The sequence below is a fragment of the Cheilinus undulatus genome, linkage group 23 (assembly GCF_018320785.1).
Source record: "Cheilinus undulatus linkage group 23, ASM1832078v1, whole genome shotgun sequence".
Taxonomy (NCBI): Eukaryota; Metazoa; Chordata; class Actinopteri; order Labriformes; family Labridae; genus Cheilinus; species Cheilinus undulatus.
In genome coordinates this window covers 31,672,269-31,691,759 of record NC_054887.1, presented here as the reverse complement: position 1 = coordinate 31,691,759, position 19,491 = coordinate 31,672,269, and the positions used below count along the sequence as shown (strand labels likewise).

Here is a 19,491-nt window from a genome sequence, read left to right as displayed (position 1 = left end):
CCTTTTTTCCTTCTTTTCTTCTGCCCTTCTTCTCTTCTGTCATTCCTTCCTTTCCTTCTTCCTTTGTTCCATTATTAATTTCTTTTTCTCTTCATTTTCTCCTTCTTTCCTTCCTTACCTTCCTTCCTTTCTTTCCTTCCTTCATTCTCTCTTTCTTCCTTCCTTCTCTTTTCTTATCTTGTCTCTTCCTTCCTTCCTTCTTTCCTTTTTTCTCTCTTCCTCCCTTCCTTCCTTTCTTCTTTCTCTCTTCCTTCCTTCTATGTTTGTTCTGTCTTTCCCACCTTATTTCCTTTCCTAATTTTATACCTCTGTCCTTCTTCCTTATTCTTTCATTCCTCCCTTCTTTCTATCCTTTTTCTGACTTTCCTTCCTTTCCTCCTTTCTTTCTTTTTTTCCTCCCTTCCTTCCTTTGTTCCTTCCTTTCCTACTTCATTCCGTCCTTCCTTCCTCCATTCCTCCCTCCCTTTCTTCTTTTTTTTCTTCTTTACTGTCCTTCCTTCTTCCTTAATTCCTTCCTGCCTACCTTCCTACACATTTTCCTTTCTTTCTTCCTTCCTTGCTTCCCTCACCTTCCTTCTTTCCATCCTTCTCATGGCCCCTTCATTTTCTCCAACCTTGCATAATTCTTTTCCTCCTTCCTTCTTTCCTTCTTTACCTCCTTCCTTTCTTTCCTTCCTTCACTTCTTCCTTTTTTCCTTCCTTACTTTCCTTCCTTCCTTCTGTCTTTCCTTCCTTCTTTGTTCTGTCATTCCTTCCTTCCTACCTTCCAACCCATTTTTCTTTCTTACTTCCTTCCTTGCTTCCTTCTTTCCATCCTTCTCATAGCCCCTTCATTTTCTCCAACCTTGCATGATTCTTTTTCTCCTTCCTTTCTCCATTCCTCCTACCCTTTTTTTCCCTCTTCCTTTCCTTTCATCTGTCATTCCTTCCTTCCTTCTTTTCCTCCTACCTTCCTACCCATTTTTCTTTCTTCCTTCCTTCCTTGCTTCCTTCTTTTCATCCTTCTCATGGCCTCTTTATTTTCTCCAACCTTGCATATGTTCTTTTTCTCCTTCCATCTTTCCTCCTTTCATTGTTCTGTCTTCCCTTCCTCCCTCTCCCTCATTTCCTTCCTACCTTCCTTCTCACCTTCCCTTTTTTCTTCATTCGTTCCCTCCATCCTTCCTGCTTCCTTTCCTCTTTCCTTCCTGTCTCCATCCTTCCTTCCTTGCCTCTGTCATTTGTCTGTTTTTCATCCTCATCAATCTTCATCTTTCATCTTTCCTTCTTTACCATTCTTCCTTTGGCTCCTTCATTTCTCCTACCTTCTTTCCTCCTCTCCTTTCTCACTCCCTTAATTCCTCCCCTTCCTCCCTCATTTGTTCTTTCCTTCCCTCGTTTCTCTGGTCTTCATTTCCTTTGGCTTTCTTCTTCCTTCCTTTCCTTCCTCCATCCTTCCCTCCTACTTTTATTCATCCATCCTTCTTCTATTCTTGTTTCTTCATAAATCTCCATACCTTTATGTTTAATTTAGCCTCCTTCTGTCTTTCCTTCCATCATTTCTCCTTCTCTTTCCCCCATTTCTTTTCCTTCTGCTCCCTCCTTTTCTTTACATCCCTTTTCCCCTTACTATATGTTTTCAGTCTCTTATATTCCTGTCCTCCTCTTCTGCTTCTTCTCTCCATCCCTGAATCCCCATTTTGCTCCTTTTTTGGCCACATTTCCACCTCTTTTTATCTCCATTATCCCTCCATTTATCCTCGCTACCCTCCCTTTCACGCCTCTTTCCCTCCATCCCTCCATCCAGCTGCACAGAGCCACATCACAGCCCTCCCTGTGCCTCTCTATCATCCCTCCATCCCCCCTCCTCCTCCTCTTCATCCTCTATCTGCGCAGACTCTGGCTCCCTCCCTCCTCTCCTGGCTCATTTTATGGAGGAGCCTCACATCTGCAGCGCTCCCTCTCTCCTCCTCCTCCTCCTCCTCCCGCTCTCTCGTTAGCCGAGCCTTGGGAAGCGTCTCCATGATGGTGTCTGTTTGAAGAGGTCGTCCGTCTCTCGCTCCTGGAAGAAGAAGAGGAGGAGGAGAAGAGGAAGGAGGAGGAGGAGGAGGTGTAGTTTGTGGCGGCTGCATCTGCATGGCGCTGGCGGGGGGAGGCGACTCTCAGCTCGGCTCGGCTTCACCATGATCGCCGTGTCGTTTAAATGTCGCTGCCAGATCCTGCGCAGGGTGAACAAAGGTAGAGCGAGATAGAGAAGACGTGGAGAGAGAGAGAGAGAGAGAGAGAGACAGAGAGAGAGAGAGAGAGAGAGGCTGCATGTGTGTGATGGGGGAGAAGCATGTTTGCGTGTGTCATACATGTGTGGTCGTTTGCTGCAAACTGCTGACATTGAAAAGAGAGAGAGCGAGTTGTTTATGGCCGATACAAGGTCTGTGTGAGCACGGCGGTGAAAATGATCTTCTGATGGATTCATTCAGTCGATGGCGCCAGGTTCCTTTGCACGAGAGACCTTCAGCGTGACAGAGCTGGAGCGATAGCATCTTATTTTCATGAATGTAATATTCATGGTGTGTATTAACCAGGGAGAGAGGAGGAAGAGGAGGAGGAGGATGAAGAAACCAGGACACAAAGAGAGTCTGTGTGATCAGGGTTTGGGGATTCTTCCCTAAAAGTGAGCGTGAAGCTTCAGGTGTTTGTGATTTGGGTTTGTTGTGTCTGTGAACGTCACAGAGGATGAAGTATTTATATTCTTACGTTGTAGTAGAAGTACTACAATGAAGTGACATGAATGAAATCACAAATCTGGTTTACTGCCAAAGAGAAATGCCAGGAATTAGTGCTGATGCCCCGCATGAAAATATGCACAGAAGTAGAGGAAAACAGAGACAGAGCAACACTTAGAATCCTCAGAGATGGAAATAGAAGGACAATTAATCTCAGAATTTCTGCAGCTAATCAGGATCCTCTTTGCTGTATTTCAAAATTCCACTATTTTGCATTTAAACTTCTTTTTTTGTCCAGTTTGAAGACAGAGCTGCTTTTACAGGTCAGAAGTTGATGACCTCTAAGGGGCAGAGGCGGACTTATTTCATGCTTATTTCATGGCTGCAGGGAGACCCTGATGTGGATTAACTAAAGAGTGCTGAACGGGTCAATTAAGCATGCAATTAATCACAAAATCAAAACAATGCACTAATTAAGTTTGATTGTGATTAATCTTGACAGCCATCTTTTTTAGAATAATCAAAGTAAAATGCTCTATCTTTTACTGTTTTATACAATGTTGTAACTTTTTAAATGCAGGGTTTATTTTGACGCTGTTTCAGATTAAGGGTGGTTTCACACCCACCTCTTTTGGTCCAGACTTTCAAACTCTTCACTCTGATCGGAACTGAAATGACAGGTGGAAAACCATCCTGTGGTCCAGATTGACGGTCAGATTTTGGCCCGAAGAGGTGATCTTGGTCTGTACCAAACAGAACCAGGGTACAGATCACGTGTAAAGGGATTTCAAAAGGTTCTGACCTTTGTATCAATGACAGGAAATAACAGCAGGCGAACCGGATAAAGGAAATCCAACATGGTTCTTGATATTTACAGCCAATATCAGCTGATATTTACAGTTAATAGAGGCCGATATTTACAGTCGATTTCAGCTGATATTACAGTCGATATAGGTCAATACTTTCAGATTATATAGGCCGATATTTACAGCCTATATAGGCCAATATTTACAGCCATTATCAGCCAGTATATACAGCCTATATAGGCCGATATTTTCATTCGATATAGTCCAATATATACAGCCTTTATAGGCCAATACATACAGACTATATTGGCTGATAATTACAGCCTAAATAGGCTGATACAGCCCTTACAGGCCGATATGTTTTGCCCATATACGCTGATAATCATCAGTGTAAACTATAGATACACACAACCACGTAGTTGATGATGATATTATATAGGTCCATTAGATAAAGTCTGTTAACCTGTTTGTAATATTTACAGTGTAAAACCAAAACCAGCCGACCCAAATATGGAACAGAAACACCAACTTTGGTCCAGACCATCAGGTCTTTGTGGTAAAACCCTCTCCTTCTCACTGATCTGGTCTCACCAGTCCTGTCTTTTTGATCCTGATTACCCAGTCCTGTTTTGCTGAACCAGTCTTGCTGATTCTGTCTCACTGATCGCACTGATCTTGCTGATTCATCTGGTTCTGTCCTGATGATGTCATCACGCTGTTTACATCTGGTTGATCCCATCTTTTAGTATACCATCACCCTGGTCCTGTCTGGCTGATCTAGTCCTGGTTTTTTCATGTCAGTGATCTAGTCCCACTAATCCTGCCTGTTCATCCCATCTCACCGATACTGTCTTCTCAATCCCATCTTCCTGATCCTATCTCAGTGATTCCGATTTGCTGATCCTGTCTTCCCGATCCTTTCTCTCTGATTCCATCTTTTTGATCCTGCGTTCCTTGTTCCATCTTTCAGTTCCAGTCTTGTCAGTGGGTCACGCTGATCCTGTCTAACGGATTCTATCCTGCTGATCCCCTCTCAGTGATCCAGTTTTACCAATTACCTTTAACATGAATTAATTTGAAGTTTATGATGTTTCAAAGTAAAAATGACTAATATCAGAACTTAACATGTGTATAGTAACTGTTTTATTACATTTTTTATGAGTTTAATAAGAAAAGCTAAATTTCTAGGCTCCCTAGAGGCTGAACATTTATTTATGTAACTCTAACATGTTAAAGAATGAGGACTTAACCAGTTAGTTGAGCTCTCATTCTCCATTTGAGGTGAAAAACTCTTCAAAATGTCAGCTGATGTACTTAAAATTACATTAAAAGACACCCAATGGATTGTAGGAGCCGTAAATGCCACTGAAAATAATGAGAAAAGGAGAAATACTATTTTATTACAACATTCCCAAAGTCTTTAGTAAAAAGATAATCTGTGTTTTAGACATGACATGCATTATTTAATCATCTTTTTCCATGAAGTGTGCTTTTTTCCCCCCCATAATAAGATCTGTATCAGAGCGCTCTCTGTGAAGCCAGATTTCTGCTAACCTCTTTTCTCTTGTGTCCTTAAAAATCCTCAGTAGGTAGATTTCACTTTGACAGAAACCTTCAAATATAAACCCAGGATACAAAGAGAGAAATGACACATCAGTGCTCAGCGTCCTTGAGTTTAAGAGTCCCACTTTATCCCAAAAATGTTTGAATATTTGAATAATAAAGCACAGTAACTGATCTAAACTCCAGCCAGCAAATACTCCACTCGAGTTCCTTGTTTATTTGGATTTCTCTGCAGGATTTTCATATGAGAATAGTTTTAAAAAGTCCCTTTAGATTCATGAGTTCATGGAGAGGTGGTTTAACTTTAGCTTTAGCAGAGGTGGATAATGACAAAGAGAGGAACTGCTGGTAGTTACAAACAGAGCAGTGATACAGAGAAACATGTTTTCTGATTGTTTCACAGCAATTAAGCTCTAAAGATTTAAGAAACATGCCAACACTTCTACACAAACATGCAGTAAGAGATTAGACTTTGTCTGATTGCTGCTGAAGTTGCTCTCTTTCAGGCCTACTGTGTATTTCTGCTCCGTCCTCCATCAGATGTAAGGGCAGAAGTTCAACGGCGAGTGTGAGTAAGGGGTCTTTCAGGAGAAGTGGAAGGTAGAGCATTTTAAGCAAGGGCAGCCATTTTATAACTTGGTGTGCCATCCTGGATTTAATATATGTTTACAGCTGATAAAGACACAGCTGATAAGGATTAATATTAAGAACTAATAAAGATTGCTATCTACAGCTGATATAGACTGATATTCACAGCTGGTATAGACTGATATTCACAGCTGATATAGACTGATATTCACAGCTGATATAGACTGATATTCACAGCTGGTATAGACTGATATTCACAGCTGATATAGACTGATATTCACAGCTGGTATAGACTGATATTCACAGCTGGTATAGACTGATATTCACAGCTGGTATAGACTGATATTCACAGCTGATATAGACTGATATTCACAGCTGGTATAGACTGATATTCACAGCTGATATAGACTGATATTCACAGCTGGTATAGACTGATATTCACAGCTGGTATAGACTGATATTCACAGCTGATATAGACTGATATTCACAGCTGATATAGACTGATATTCACAGCTGATATAGACTGATATTCACAGCTGATATAGACTGATATTCACAGCTGATTTAGACCAATGTTCATAGCTGATATAGACTGTTATTCACAGCTGATATAGACTGATATTTACAGCTGATATAGACTGATATTCACAGCTAATATAGACTGTTATTCACAGCTGATAGAGACTGATATTCACAGCTGATACAGACTAAGATTTGCAGCTGATATAGACTGACATTTACAGCTCAAAGAGACTGATATTCACTGCTGATATAGACTGATATTCACAGCTGGTATAGACTGATATTCACAGCTGGTATAGACTGATATTCACAGCTGATATAGACTGATATTCACAGCTGATATAGACTGATATTCACAGCTGGTATAGACTGATATTCACAGCTGATATAGACTGATATTCACAGCTGGTATAGACTGATATTCACAGCTGGTATAGACTGATATTCACAGCTGATACAGACTAAGATTTGCAGCTGATATAGACTGACATTTACAGCTCAAAGAGACTGATATTCACTGCTGATATAAATTGACATCTACAGCTGATAGAGACTGATAGTCAGAGCTGATATAGACTAATAATTGCAGTTGATATAGGCTGATATCTACAGCTGATATAGACTGACATTTACAGCTGATATAGACTGATATTCACAGCATATTCAGACTGATATTCACAGCTGATAAAGCTAGATATTCACAGCAAATGCAGGCATATATTTTTTGCTTATATAGGTTATTATTACAGCCTACATAGGCCGATACTTGCAGCTGATGAAGACTAATTTTACTGTTGATATAGGCAGGTATTTAGCGGGTACCCTTATATAGCGGATACAGGATATTTATAGCAAATGAATGATGATATTTAAAGCAGATACAAGGTTAATTTGGATTGCCCATTAAGGCCAATTAATACAGCAAATACAGGGTGAAATTAATAGTTGGTTTAGGTGGATGTATACAGTCAGTATAGATTAACATTAATGGCCCTTCTAGGCTGGTTTAAAAGCTGATACAGGCTAATATTGACTGCCCATATCTGCCAATGGATACAGCCAGTATGTCCACTGTATGAATCAGGAATAAAATAATTTACTTTACAAGCTTATATCTGCCATTACCCAGATCATGCCAGATGTATCATACACCCCTGCTTTACTGGTTTAAATCCCATTTATTTCATACTTTTCGTTGAGTTAGACAGTCATCAATAGATCAACCAATAGCAAGTCCTTTTTTCCTTGGTTAAGTTAGTGTTATTTACTGCCAGATTTTCTTTAAAATTGAGCTTTAAATCACTGTAAAATCACTGACTTTCATTAACAAAAAGAAATCACGGGGAGCTGGATCACCTCAGAGCCTTCTTGTGGACTATTAATGATCATTTAGAGGAAATATTTGGATTATACGCCACTTTGACTGCTACAAGCAGTTTGCCTACTTGTAGTATGTGTGCATTGAGGTTGTAATTCTAAGTATCCATATTGATCAGTTCTTTGTGTCCAGGTGGTGCTTTTTCTGTCACTGTGGTATCAAACAGGTGTTGTTGAATGTGCACTACTATCATATCAAAGTTGAGAATTCTGGTGTTGTAGCAGCCCTAGTAAGAAGAATATTAAGTATAACATCATCTGGATTTCAAGGACAGCTCTTCCGTCTCTGGTTTCAGATTTGTGTCGGGTAATTTGTCACTCTGACAGCGTGTGGTGGTGAAGATATAACTGAGCCTTAATGAGTGATTTTGGTGTGATGACCTGTGCTGATGAAGGTCAGACCGCTGTTATCGCCCTGAGGGGAATTCATCTAGACATTTAGACTATCTTTAACCTTTCCTCAGCAACTATTTCATGCTTTCAGCTTCTGAATGGAATGATTTGATCAGTTTCGTTTGGCTTATTTGTGATTATTAGACGATAAGACCAGACTTCATTTCAATTCTGAGGTCTAGAGCTCTCCCCCCTCAAATCCCCCTTCCCTCATGAAGCAGCACCATCAACCGTTTCACCATTTCTCGGCATGAAAGCCCACTTGTTTGCTGCAGAATGACTGGGTATATTTCAGCATGTTTATAAGCTTTAAACTACTTTTACACAATGCATAAACTTATATTTATGTGGAGCGTTAACCCCATTTATTAGGCTGATAGATTAATCAGCATAATCAAACTTAATACTCTTTTATTGGTTATTGCTTACCTTTTTATTTGTCCTGAACAGCCACTGATCTCTGCGCCTCTTCTTCCCTCTTTCTCCCTCCAGGCTTTCGTCCTCCTTTACCTCGTCAGAATGTTTGATGCTGCTTATTCTTCTCTTAATGTTGTTAACGTGATCACCAGCACCTTCTGCTGAAAGAGTCAAAACATCCGGCTGACGTCCACATCTAAAAATACCTCAGCCAACCTGAGCTGATTCTGACATTTTTGCATTCTTCCTTCTCACTCTGCTAAACCAAGCTCTCGTGACCTGCAACAAACGCCCACTCCAGGCGTCCCTGCACGACGTGACCACGATCTGACCTCTCACTCTCCCCTCTGTTATTAATATCACATAAAAGGCATACGAGGAAAACAAGAGGTTCTCTAGTAATTTGTCCTCAAGTAAACTGAAGAATGATAGAAAAGATAATCAGTATAACAAAATGTGTTTAGAGATTTTAAGGGGTGCTGGATCCAATCAAGCTAGGGCCTGTCCTGATCTGCAGCAGGATCCTGGAGACAGCACAAACTAGGCCTTAATTAAGACTCAAGATATGGACTGATAATTACAGCCAATATGGACTGCTGTTAGCACTCTATAGGCCAATATTTACAGTCAATACAGGCCAATATTTATTACTGATATAGACTGATATTAAAAGCCAATATAGGCTGATATTTGCAGCCATATATGCAGTTTGATCTCAAAGCCAGTATAAGCCAATACTTACAGCTGATACAGGCTGATACTGACTGCCAATACAGGCTTCATTTATAGCCAGAATAAGTTAATATTTATATGAATTATAGGCTGATATTTACAGCTCATAAAAAAAATTATTTTATGCCATTATAGGTCGATATTCTCATCTGATAAAGACTGATATTTACAGGTGATAAAGGCCCAATTTTACAGCCATCAGAAGCTGATAAATACAGCTGATATAGGTCGATATTTACAGTGAATATAGGCTAAGATTAACAGCTGATGTGAGCTGATATCTCAAGCCAATGTAGGCAAGCATTTTCTTTGTGTATTGGTTGATTTTACAAGTCATTTAGGCTTAAATGTATTGCAGATAAAAGCCAATATTTAGAACTGATACAGAGCAATATTTTAAGTTGATACAGAACAAATTTACAGTCAAGAAAGGACAAAATATATGACCTTTATAGACAGATATTTACAGCTGATAACAGCCAGTATTGTTGTTGACATAGGCAGAAATTTACAGTCAATAAAAGCTGATATTCACAGCCAAGAAAGACTGATAATTTCAGCCTATATAGGCAGATATTTACTGTTGATATTGGCTGATATTAAAGCCAATACAGTCAAATTTTCACACCCAATAAAGATTGTTATTTACTGCAGATATATGCTGATATTTATCACTGATACAGGATGGTGTTGACTGCAGATATTTGAAGCCAAATTAAACCGCAAAGACAGCATGTTATTATTGTTGGTATTGGTCCATATTTGCAGCCAATACAGGCCAGTATTTACAGATTCTACTGGCTGATATTTACAGTCGATACAGGCAGATATTCACAGCTGATATTTACAGCACGTGTGGGTTGGGATATCAGCTGATATAGTCCAATATTTGCAGCTTTTATTAACCTGATATTTACAGCCAATATCAACCGATATGTGTTGTTACGTGGGCTGATATTTACAGATGATATAGGGCTATCGCTGCAGCCTGTGTAGGCTGTAATTGACAACTTAGATGGGCAGACAATAACAGATGATATGGGCTGATATTAAAGCCAGTACAGCTGAATTTTCATACTCAATGAAAGTTGATATTTACAGTAGATATAGGCTAATATTTATCACTGATACAGGCTGGAATTGACCGCAGATATTTGGAACCAATTTAAACAGCAAAGACAGAATGTTATTATTGTTGTTATTGGTCCATATTTGCAGCCAATATAGGTCAGTATTTACAGATTCTACTGGCTGATATAAAAGTCAGTATAGGCCGATATTCACAGCTGATAATTACAACAGGTTTGGGTTGAAATTTCAGCTGATACAGGACAATGTTTGCAGCCCATATAGGCGGGTATTTAAAGCTGATATTAGCCATTATCTGTCGTTATAGAGGCAGTTATTTACAGTTGATACAGGCCAATATTCACAGCTGATAATTACATCAGGTTCGGCTTGAAATTTCAGCTGATACAGGCCAATATTTGCAGCCTATGTAGCTGATATTTACAGCTGGTATACATCAATATTTACAGCCTGTATAGACCTGATATTTACTGCCAATATCAGACGATATCTATCTTTATGTAGGCTGTTATTTACAGATGATACAGGCCGATATTCACAGCCGATAATTACAACAGGTGTGGCTTGAAATTTCAGCCATACAGGCCAATAGTTACAGCCAATCTAGGCTGATATTTACAGATGATATAGGTACATATTTACATCTCAAGGAGCCGATAAAGGCTGATTAAAAACTGATGCAGATCAACATTTTTGCAGCCATTTTATTGGTTTTAAATATCGGCAGAAGTAATTTTACTTTATAAGCTTATAGCTGCCGTTACCAGTGTTGTTCCAATGTTATCATGCATCCCTACTTGATTTTCTTTTTCTTTTTTTTTTTTTTTTAAGATTTATTTTTGGGCCTTTTTCGTGCCTTTATTAGCGAGAGGAGGACAGTGGATAAACTCAGAAACAGGGGCGAGAGCGGGGAGGGACATGCAGGAAATGATGCCACAGGCTGGATTAGAACCTGGGACGCCTGCATACATGTTGCGCGCCTTAACCACTTGACCCGGCGCGCCCCTTGAATTTTTTTGTCTCATTTATTACACACTATTTTGTTGTTTTAGGCATACTGATGCTACATTGCCCTAAGGAGGCAGCAGCTGTAAGCTATTAACCCTTTCTACTTTCATAGTAATGTAAAACCAGGACGCCAATGCTCCTTAAAAAGTAACTTTCACTTTGAGATATGGAACATTTCCTTTTTAAAATTTTAGATATTTGCATTTACTTTCAATCAATAGCAAGTTCTTTTTGCCCTGGTTAAGTTCATGTTATCATCTGTCAGAGGATCCTTTAATTTCTTTACATTTAGAGCAGGTTTTAATTCATATCTTAGATTAAGTCGGTACCACAAAGCAAAGAAATCTCATATTTTAATACGTCATCTTAACTGGGTTACTTACACAGGGAAGCAACAGAGATGACTCGAAGTCAGTGAGTTATTTTGTACATGCACTCCTGCATATTTATTGATGTTTAACAGTATTGATCAGTCTATTTGACAGAATAAGAACTTTGAAGCTGCATCCTAGCTCTAAGCCATGGTTTCAGCCCACACTGGTGTCAGTGCAGCACTCATATAGGCAAAAAAAAAAATCTAAAAATCAACATTATAAAAACATCTCTGACTTTTTTTGATTCTCTGTGAGATGAACTGATGAAACATTGTCAGTAAGGAGTCAAAAATAAGCTTTGAAATGCAAAATAACTACATTTTAAATGTGATTTATTGCAAATAACTATCAAAGTTCTGTGATCAAACATTAATAAAAACTTTGATTATTTAACAGTCCTAAATATTTCACAGAAACTTAGCAGTGCAGTGTTTAGAGGGCACATTTTTCCACCTTTTAATGCTTAAAGGTAATTTTCTTGAATACGGCTGCTTACTTCAGTATCAAACGCAGCGTTTCTACTGCCTTACGTTGGTATTTATCTTCAGTTAAAGCCTCTAAATGCACCTTTACCGGTGTGTGACCTTGTTTAAACGCCCCAGCTGCATTGTAATAGTATTTATATAACACATAGAGAGCGTAGTATAGTGCATATGTATGTGTATAGATATGTATAGTGAGTGTACTGTAGCTGCAGACAGAAAAAGAGATGCTGCTGTCCTACATGGAGAGGAGGAGGAGGCTCAGCTTTCATCTTCGGTTAGCTATGGTGTGTGTACGTTCGTGTGTGTATGTGTGTGTGCATGAGAGCCTCATTGTGTTTCTGCGGCTGGAACCAAACAGCAAAGAACAGGAAAGATCTAGAGCAGATTAGAGTGTAGTCGGACAAAATAAAATAAAACAGAGTCAGAACCAGGCTACGATAAAGTGTCATAAGATAAAATGAAAAAGCAGCCGTCAGAACGGCTAAAGGGAGATGAGTGCAGCGACAGTTTAGTAGTCTTTTGTTGCCTCCAGGAGCTGCACTCTGTGATTATTTCCATTAGCAGTTATCTTTTCTTATTTACTGATCCATCCGCTCGTGTCAGAGGAGAACCTGAAACTTCAGTGTACTCCTGCTGCACACAAGATGATTTAAAAGCTCTACTTATTCAGAATCATGGGCCACCACGGGCACAACAACAAAATTAGGAGACTTTTATGCCTCAGCGCTTTTGACAGCCATGGCTGAAAGGCTTTTTGTCTGTTTGTAGTATTGTGTCCTACCCATTCTGTTGAACGCAATATTTCAGCAACGCCTGGAGGGAGTGGTTTTAAATATTTGCACTGATGCACACTTGGACTCAAGGATGAACTGATTTAAATTTCATTCTTTAAAGGTCACTGTGACGGGAAATGCTTTTGGACAGAACTGAAGAATTCCTACGGTAATTCAGACACAATTTTCCAAAGTGTCAGAAGAAATGAGAGACGGGAAATGGCATCTCAGCTTCTGTCAGAAGTAAAGGTGTTACGTAAGGCTGTCGAGATTCTAATGCTTGTGAAAACAGGTGTTTAAATGCCTCTTATCTTCTTAAGAAACCGTGCACAAGAGGACCTGCTGACTTTATACGATTAGGATTAGAGTCTCTTATAAGTATGACAAGAAGTACACTGGATTTATACGTATTTAAAAAATGTAAAGAAAATCACCTGAAACTGTTTTCTCTTTTCCGATGCTCTAGTTCAGGGGTGTCAAACTCAAGGCCCGGGGACAAAATCCAGCCCGCGGTGCAGTTATACCCAGCCCACCAGATCATATCCAGTTTTTATTATAACTGGCTCACTGGTATGAGGTCTGCAGATTTCCTCCAGTTTAAAAATGTAAAATTAACCCTGATGATTTGGAGGAGGAGGAGATGAAGTTTTAAGCTATAAAGGGGGAGGCTGGGGTGGAGGAGATGAAGCTTTATGCCATAAAGGAGGAAGCTGGGGTGGAGGAGGTGAAGCTTTAAGATATAAAGGAGGAGGCTGGGGTGGAAGAGGTGAAGCTTTAAGATATAAAGGAGGAGGCTGGGGTGGAGGAGGTGCAGCTTAAAGATATAAGGAGGAGGCTGGTGTGGAGGAGATGAAGCTTTACGATATAAACGAGGAAGCTGGTGTGGAGGAGGTGAAGCTTTAAGCGATAAAAGAGGAGGCTGGGGTGGAGGAGGTGAAGCTTGATGCTATAAAGGAGGAGGCTGGGGTGGAGGAGGTGAAGCTTTATTCTATAAAGGAGGAGGCTGGGGTAGAGGAGGGAGCAGCGTGGTGCATCAGCACTGATGCAAGCAGGGATTAGTGAGAAGGATGCCATATTTACTTGGACTAGAGTGAGTTTTATGGTTTAATGCTTGTGCATTTGTTGCTCCTTTTCGCTGAGATCAGAGCTAAACGATGAAGTCATGGCTGAGGAATTCTAAATCAACACACAGTTTAAGTTTTGCAATGCTGAGTTGTAAATGAAGTTCTCATCTGACACTTCCTGGTCATCTGAGTTGATCTGGTGTCATAGCTCAGTGCCTCCCCTCTCTCCTCTGCATGATGACATCATGGCGGGGTCTCCCCATGGACTCCTGTGATTGGTCCAGAAGCAGAAAGACCACCGTGTTCCCCCCGTCCCTGTGAGCTAACTTCTGTCTGGAGGTAGTTTCTTTATTCATGAGAACAGGCGGACTGAACAGACCTCTTAGCAGCAGCTTTAGAACCAGACGGTTCATCAGGGTCATTCAGTCTGTTTTTAGAGCTTTGTCAGACGCCAGGATGACGAGAGGATGCTAACACGCTAGTTTACCAGCTGGTGGGAGCAGGAGGCTTTTAACAGAAGGATTACAGTAGCTTTTCAGTGTGATTTTAATCAAAACATCTAAACACGGGGATGTATTTTTGTGGTAGGAGCTCTGTGGTGTCTGATGATGATGATGGTGAGTACAGATGCATTATGGGAGCCTGGCAGAGACATTCAACTTTGTCAGTGATTATAGTAGAGTTTGTTTCTGATGTGTGAAACAAATGTGGATCAGGTTGTTGACATCTTTAGAGCCAGTTAAAGGAATAGTTTGAGGTTTTAAGGGTGGTTTCACATAAGGGACCTGGGTCCAGGTCTGGCCCTTAAGTCTGGTTCATTTGATCAGTATTAATACAGGTGAATTGATCATGCATAATTCTGCTTAAAGATGTGGACTTTTTTTGACCGCCGGGGCCAAAAGGCTTTTTGTCTCCGCTTTGACCCATTCTTGTAAACACAAAATTTCAGGAACACCTTCAGGGAATGTTCACAACTTTTGCACTGATGCACACTTTTCAAAGGTCACTGTAACAACAAATGTGGTCGGCCATAACTCGAGACTTCGTACATGAAGCGTGACACATTTTCTCCAAGTATTCGAGGTTATAACTATGAAAGTGCAAGATTCATGTGCACTAAAGCATGGTCCTAGAGATGTGAATGCAACTGTGCACGATTACATGGCCGTCTCCTGTCTGTTCAGAATACTCATACTCTAATTCAGTTATACTCTAATTCAGTCATACTCTAATTCAGTGATTCTCAACATGTGGCTCTTTTGTGATTATTTGTGGCTCTCTTATGTCTTGATTTGAAATATTATTCCCCTAGAAAACCTCAGAAAAGGGAAACTTTGACTTCAGAAATTAATCACAATAATCAAGTTTCTTTCCTAGACTTACATAGAAGGTTTAAATTGTCAAACATAATTGTCCCATTTATCATTTTTGCCCTTTTTCACCATTTTTGCCAATTTTCACCCAATTAAGCTACCTTTGCCATTAAATACCACTTCTTTTTCTACTTTTATCCCATTTTTGCCCCTTTTCACCATTTTTTCACCATTTTATGCCCATTGAGCTACCCTTTGCTATTTCTTTTTTCCCATTTTTGCACTGTCTTTCAGACACTTTTATACCATTTTTGCCTCTTTTCACCATTTTTGGCTCAATTAAACTACCTTTTGCCATCAAGTACCACTTTTTCCTATTTCTTTTGCCACTCTTGACTGCTTTTTGCCAATTTCAGTCCCTTTTCTCTCCTGTTTTGCAAGATTTTTGCTACTTGTGGACCATTTTTGCCACCTTTCACTGATTTATTGCTACTTTAAGCCGTTTTTGCCCCTTTTCACCACTTAGATTGTGGCTCTTGCAAAGGAATTTTTATTGTGAAACATTCCCACTGCAATGGGAAACAGTGTCTGATTTATCAGAATGTACATAAGCTTTAAAATAATAAAACAGACTTTCAGTTGCCATGAGAAGAAACAGAAAGACTTTCTTAACTGCTTCTGCTTTTCGACAGCCGTGGCCAAAAGGCTTTTTGTCTCTACTTTGACCTATTCTTCAATATTTCAGGAACACCTGCAGGGAATGTTCACAACTTTTGCACCAATGATACCACAGAATTGAAACACCTAGACCACTCTTGTTTTAATGATCAGTGTTTTTAAAATACTGAAAAAAATTCTGATATTCAGTCATTTTTGTAGCTGAAAGCTATCACAAGAAAAAGACCATCTAATTTGCACAAATGCATTGGGAAAATTTTGGTCCTGAAACTGGAATGTCTCTAGGAATATCTTAAAATTTGTCTCAAAACTCTCTCATGACTTGAGCATGAACACAATCGTGTGGTCGAAACTTCACCTGTACATCTATGTTGCCGTCCCATGCCTGAAACCTGAATATACCTACACATAGAGTTTTTCAGCATGTTTAATTAATGTCTGTGTCTCTCTGTGTTTCAGATGAAGGGCCGTACACCAAACACTCAGCCGGGTCCCGACCTCCAGATGGAGCGCTGGCCATCAGGAGGCAGAGCATCCCTGGTAAGACTCTTCTTTTGTTTTCCGCGATCTCGTCTCTCCGTCTCTTTCTTGTCTGTGGCTCACGCTGTGTGACTCCACCGGCACGGCTAATAAGCGCAGAGATGAAGATAACAGCTCTGAAAATAGAACAAAAGCTGTTACCTGATGTTTTCTGTTGGTGTGACCTGCAGGAAGATGCTTACAATCGCAGTTTATCTCCTCCCACCTGGAGCTGCTGGCCTACTTGGAAACTTCTATCAGACTGCTGCAATCGGAATTTTCTAATTTGTCTGAAACAAGATTTTACTCCTGTCAGAGATATTAGAGCTGCTACAATGATGGGAAACCTCCCAGTTTTCTGCCAATCCAATGATTATGAATTAAAGATTACAGCTGGTGGGATCACTCTGAACAAAACAGAAGAACTTTTGCTGTCCCAGGTAGAGGAAGTTATCATGGCACGACCAGTTTTCAGGGGTTTAGTGCAAAATCAAACTGGATTTAACTGTCTGATTGAATCATTGAAGATTTTCTTTATTTAAGCCATCTTCAGGCCAGATATCCTCAGTGCACTAAGACCGTTTCAGAGCGTTGCAGCTGTGTGAACTGAGCCGTTGCACCTTGCATCTGCAATTCAGTTTGTAAAGATATCAGCACTTGGTTGAATGCAGTGCACACTCAGCCAATCAGCTCCCTGGAGCTGAGAGAGGAAGTCAGCTGGTCACACCAGCCACAGTGTTGCTAAAAATCAGTAAAAGTATTGGACGATTAACTGATCAATTTGTCTGAGGAATAGCCCTGTCTAGGGCTGTACGATTTGGGAAAATAATCTAATTGCGATTTTTTTTCCCAATATTGCGATTGCGATGTAATAAGCAATTATTTCTCAAGTTCTTCATCTCATGCATTTTACAAAAAAAAATTGGAATAACTCATTCTATTTGATAACAAACACAATATTAGATTAAACTAGGGCAGAAGAATTTTTAAAAAATATCAAACTGTGAATATTTTTTAACTCATTTTGCACATTTGATATGAAGTGTTGTATCGAAGAGGATGATCATTTTTAAATAATTCTCATATTTAATAAGAAAAACATACAAAAATGAAGAAAATAGGATTTTTTTGCACGCTATTCTAAAAATTCTGAAAACGTTCTAAACTGGTGTTTTGATACAATTTTCAGGTTAAGGAACTTTCTCTGATTTGAAAATTGCTGAAGGCCATATTGCGATTTAATCTAATTTGCGATTAATTGCCCAGCCCTAGCCCTGCCTTTACAACACGTTAAAGTCTCTCAGAGATCCTCAAACCTGGGCTGTGAGCAGACTGTTGTGTATGTTTGACATCAACACAGGGCTTAACAGCTGCACTTATGAACCCGTGTCAAACATTTAACCTATGCAGTAAAGTTCCTGACTTGGTTGTTCACATTTGACCCCCACAGCTGGAAGTGTTCCTGCAGTTTCTGTGTTGAGAATTGTCATGTGTGGAGCAGGAAAATACTTAACCTGCCTCTTTTCTCTGAACAGACTCTGTAGGGGCCGTACTTTCAAATTAACTCAAATAAATATTTTGGTCTTATTAGCATATCAGTCTTAAAATATTTCATTTTCTTCTAAAGTGTACATTCACTTCTTCTGTTAGAGGCACTTTCTGCAGCCAGCCACAAGGGGGCGATTGAGAAATTTTGGCAACACATGTCTGTGTCATCATTGGTGCAGTGTTCAAACCTATGACTAAAAATGTTTAACTACCTTTTTTCCATGAGGAAGACTAGACTAAGATTAGTAGAGCTGGGGGATATAGCCTAGAATTATTATAGTCATATTTTTAGGCTATATCTTGATATTTTGAAGTCTCCTCTAAATATAAATGTTTATAAATGTGTTTGTGCAAGGACTTCTCCTGAGTTATCATCAGGAAAAAACTCATTTGGAGGCTCTAACTTTTCAACTACCAGTTATGAGGCAACTGTGTGAGGCTCACAGCTTCTGTGATCCGTAGATCCGTAGCTGTGGAGAGGTGGATCACATTTGTTTGCTGTTCACTTAATGACATGGACAACTATTGCAGGGAGTTTCAGCAAAAAATTTGCTCCCAGGTAAATCGTACTCTGGGACGAGTCTTTTTCCCTTTTCCACCAAGTCAGCCCTTGTGCTGGTGCTTGGCCAGAGCTAGAGCTGCTTCTTTGTTGGTTCAATTGAAGAACCAGCTGGAGCTAGCCTCGACGACTACGTCAATACGATGTTGCAGACGTCACTCCATTTTTCCCCGCAACACTTGTGCCAATCTGACACTATAGACATGGCGGTACTTGTCGAGCTTCAACTGTCGCTGTTAGCTTTCAGGACTTTCCTTAGAGGCCAAAATACAGTGGTAAGAGGAATCTGTGTTACTTTTGTCAACTGTTCAAAAGCGCCACACTTCCCTCTTATCGCACATTCTACTCCTGCCCCCAGTGGCAGATGTAAGCATGCAGTCCCTGCTTTTCTCTGGTCCATCTTGGAGTTGGTGCCACACTAGAACCAGTTTTTCTGGCCCAGAGCCAGTGCTTTGGCTATGGAAAACCAACGAACTGGTGCTAGGTCAGGCTCTAGCCCTGAACTGGCAGTGAAAAAGGGTATCAAAATCACTTACAGCTGCCATATCTTTGGTGATATGCTATTTTTCTGCTAAGTATTCTCATTGTAATCTTGCAGCATATGTCACAGATTATCTCGTTTTGTTTAACATCTTCCTTTTGAAATCCGAACCACTGCCAGATAAAAGATCCAGTTCTGTTTCTCTTTAGAACCAAATTTTCCGTCTCTATCTCTAACTACTGTTTCTCACTAATTCACTTTACTGTTTACCCTCTTCATTCTCTTATCCTTCTCTCCCTAACCCAATACAAAAACTTGCATGTGTGGAAGAGGGTTTTCTGGATGGACAGGAGAGCGTGCTGCATGCTCTGAGCGAGGCATTAGGAGACTGTGGGAGAAGCAAAACTTTTACACTGGCGGCCTAAAACTTCCATGTGATTTGTACTCAATAGTCGCAATTCAGTCATTTTATACATCCCACGTTGCTAAAGCCGCCCTAA

The 19,491-nt window shown here is 40.0% G+C and overlaps 1 protein-coding gene across 5 annotated transcripts in view; it reads left to right on the top strand.

Annotated features, from left to right (window-relative positions):
- The window catches only part of grip1 (glutamate receptor interacting protein 1), a 116,987-nt gene that overhangs the window by 62,494 nt on the left and 35,002 nt on the right, over nucleotides 1-19,491 (top strand). For 3 of the 5 annotated variants that reach the window (XM_041780339.1, XM_041780340.1, XM_041780338.1), the window contains exons 1-2: nucleotides 2,205-2,217; nucleotides 16,344-16,424. Coding sequence is in view for 2 of the 5 variants with exons in the window: in XM_041780337.1 (XP_041636271.1) it covers nucleotides 16,344-16,424 (81 nt within the window). In the remaining 3 variants the exon portion in view is untranslated. Of the gene's footprint in view, nucleotides 1-2,204; nucleotides 2,218-16,343; nucleotides 16,425-19,491 lie in introns of those variants that run through there. The other 2 variants (XM_041780337.1, XM_041780336.1) reach the window with 1 other exon arrangement.